At 44.8% G+C, this 1,094-nt stretch overlaps 1 protein-coding gene across 1 annotated transcript; it reads right to left on the reverse strand.

The window, feature by feature from the left end:
- Positions 1-192: 192 nt before the first annotated feature.
- Positions 193-552, reverse strand: SARC_16933 (hypothetical protein; the record flags this gene model as incomplete). The annotated part of the gene is made up of 1 exon (XM_014288962.1): positions 193-552. A coding segment is annotated over one exon (360 nt), but the record flags the coding sequence as incomplete, so codon positions are not given.
- Between the last annotated feature and the right edge of the window lie 542 nt (positions 553-1,094).

Raw genomic sequence — 1,094 nt, forward strand, 5'->3', positions numbered from 1 at the left:
ATATAAGCTACAGGTATAATCTAATGATCATCTCTGGTTAACTATCTAGTACCAAATTCACGGGAAGATCCACGGAAAAGGGCCCATTTTTTTGGCATTTTGGAGGTTCGCTCGGCAACAGAAACCAGTTTCTCTCGAGCAACCACCAAAGAGTATCGATTACCACTGCTCTATAGCCCTATAAGGAATCACCTACCCGCGCACCTTCACACTCGTCTCTGAACACAGATGTCTACAACAACCAACCGAAGATACACACACGCCCATACTCTTTCGCTCATACTCTCCAGTACTCACCTCCCTTGCAACAACCCCACACCTACCTTTGAACTCGTCATCACCAAAGATGTTTTCGCACTCCTCATCACCATACAGCACACCGTCGCCGCATTCATTCTCTACCAACTTGCAGTCGTCGTTGCAGTAGAAGGTGTCGTTGGTTCCTCGGGTTCCGTCACACTCTTCGTTCAGGTCAGGGCTTGCCAGACCATCGCCACATCGCAGCACAGCCCAGTCAGGCACTGACTCTGTGTCATCGGTGCATGTATCGTCCTGGAGGGGTTTCATACGCGGAGTGTGGTCGTTAGAGTCAGGGTGATAAGTACTTGGTAGCAGGATAGGATGAAATCGATCTGATATGTTCAAAGGATATGGATAAAGGTTCAGATGACAAAGAAACCAAACAGTGGTTAGATGGGACCGGCAGAAGAATGAATAACAATCACAGACCACTATGAGGCCTATAGCAGTACGCACCTCATTCTCAACCCGGTTGCTGGCACGAACTCCTGGGGGTGGGCACCACTCGTACAGGTATCGAATCTGCACTATAACTTCAATGGAAGTAGTGATGTCTGACAGAATGTTGAGTCCCTGGATCTCAGCCATGCCCACGGCATCTGTGTGTAGTATGAATGTGTCGCTTCCATCGTTGGAGAAGTTGTCTTTCTCCTGTATGAACGAACAAAGTGTGTATTATATTAGTACTATATAAGTATTATATACATATATAGACATACAAATAGACAAATCAACATGTATATGTATATATAAATATATTTATATATATATATGTGTATATACATACACACACA

Source organism: Sphaeroforma arctica, assembly GCF_001186125.1.
Source record: "Sphaeroforma arctica JP610 unplaced genomic scaffold supercont1.9309, whole genome shotgun sequence".
NCBI lineage: Eukaryota > Ichthyosporea > Ichthyophonida > Sphaeroforma > Sphaeroforma arctica.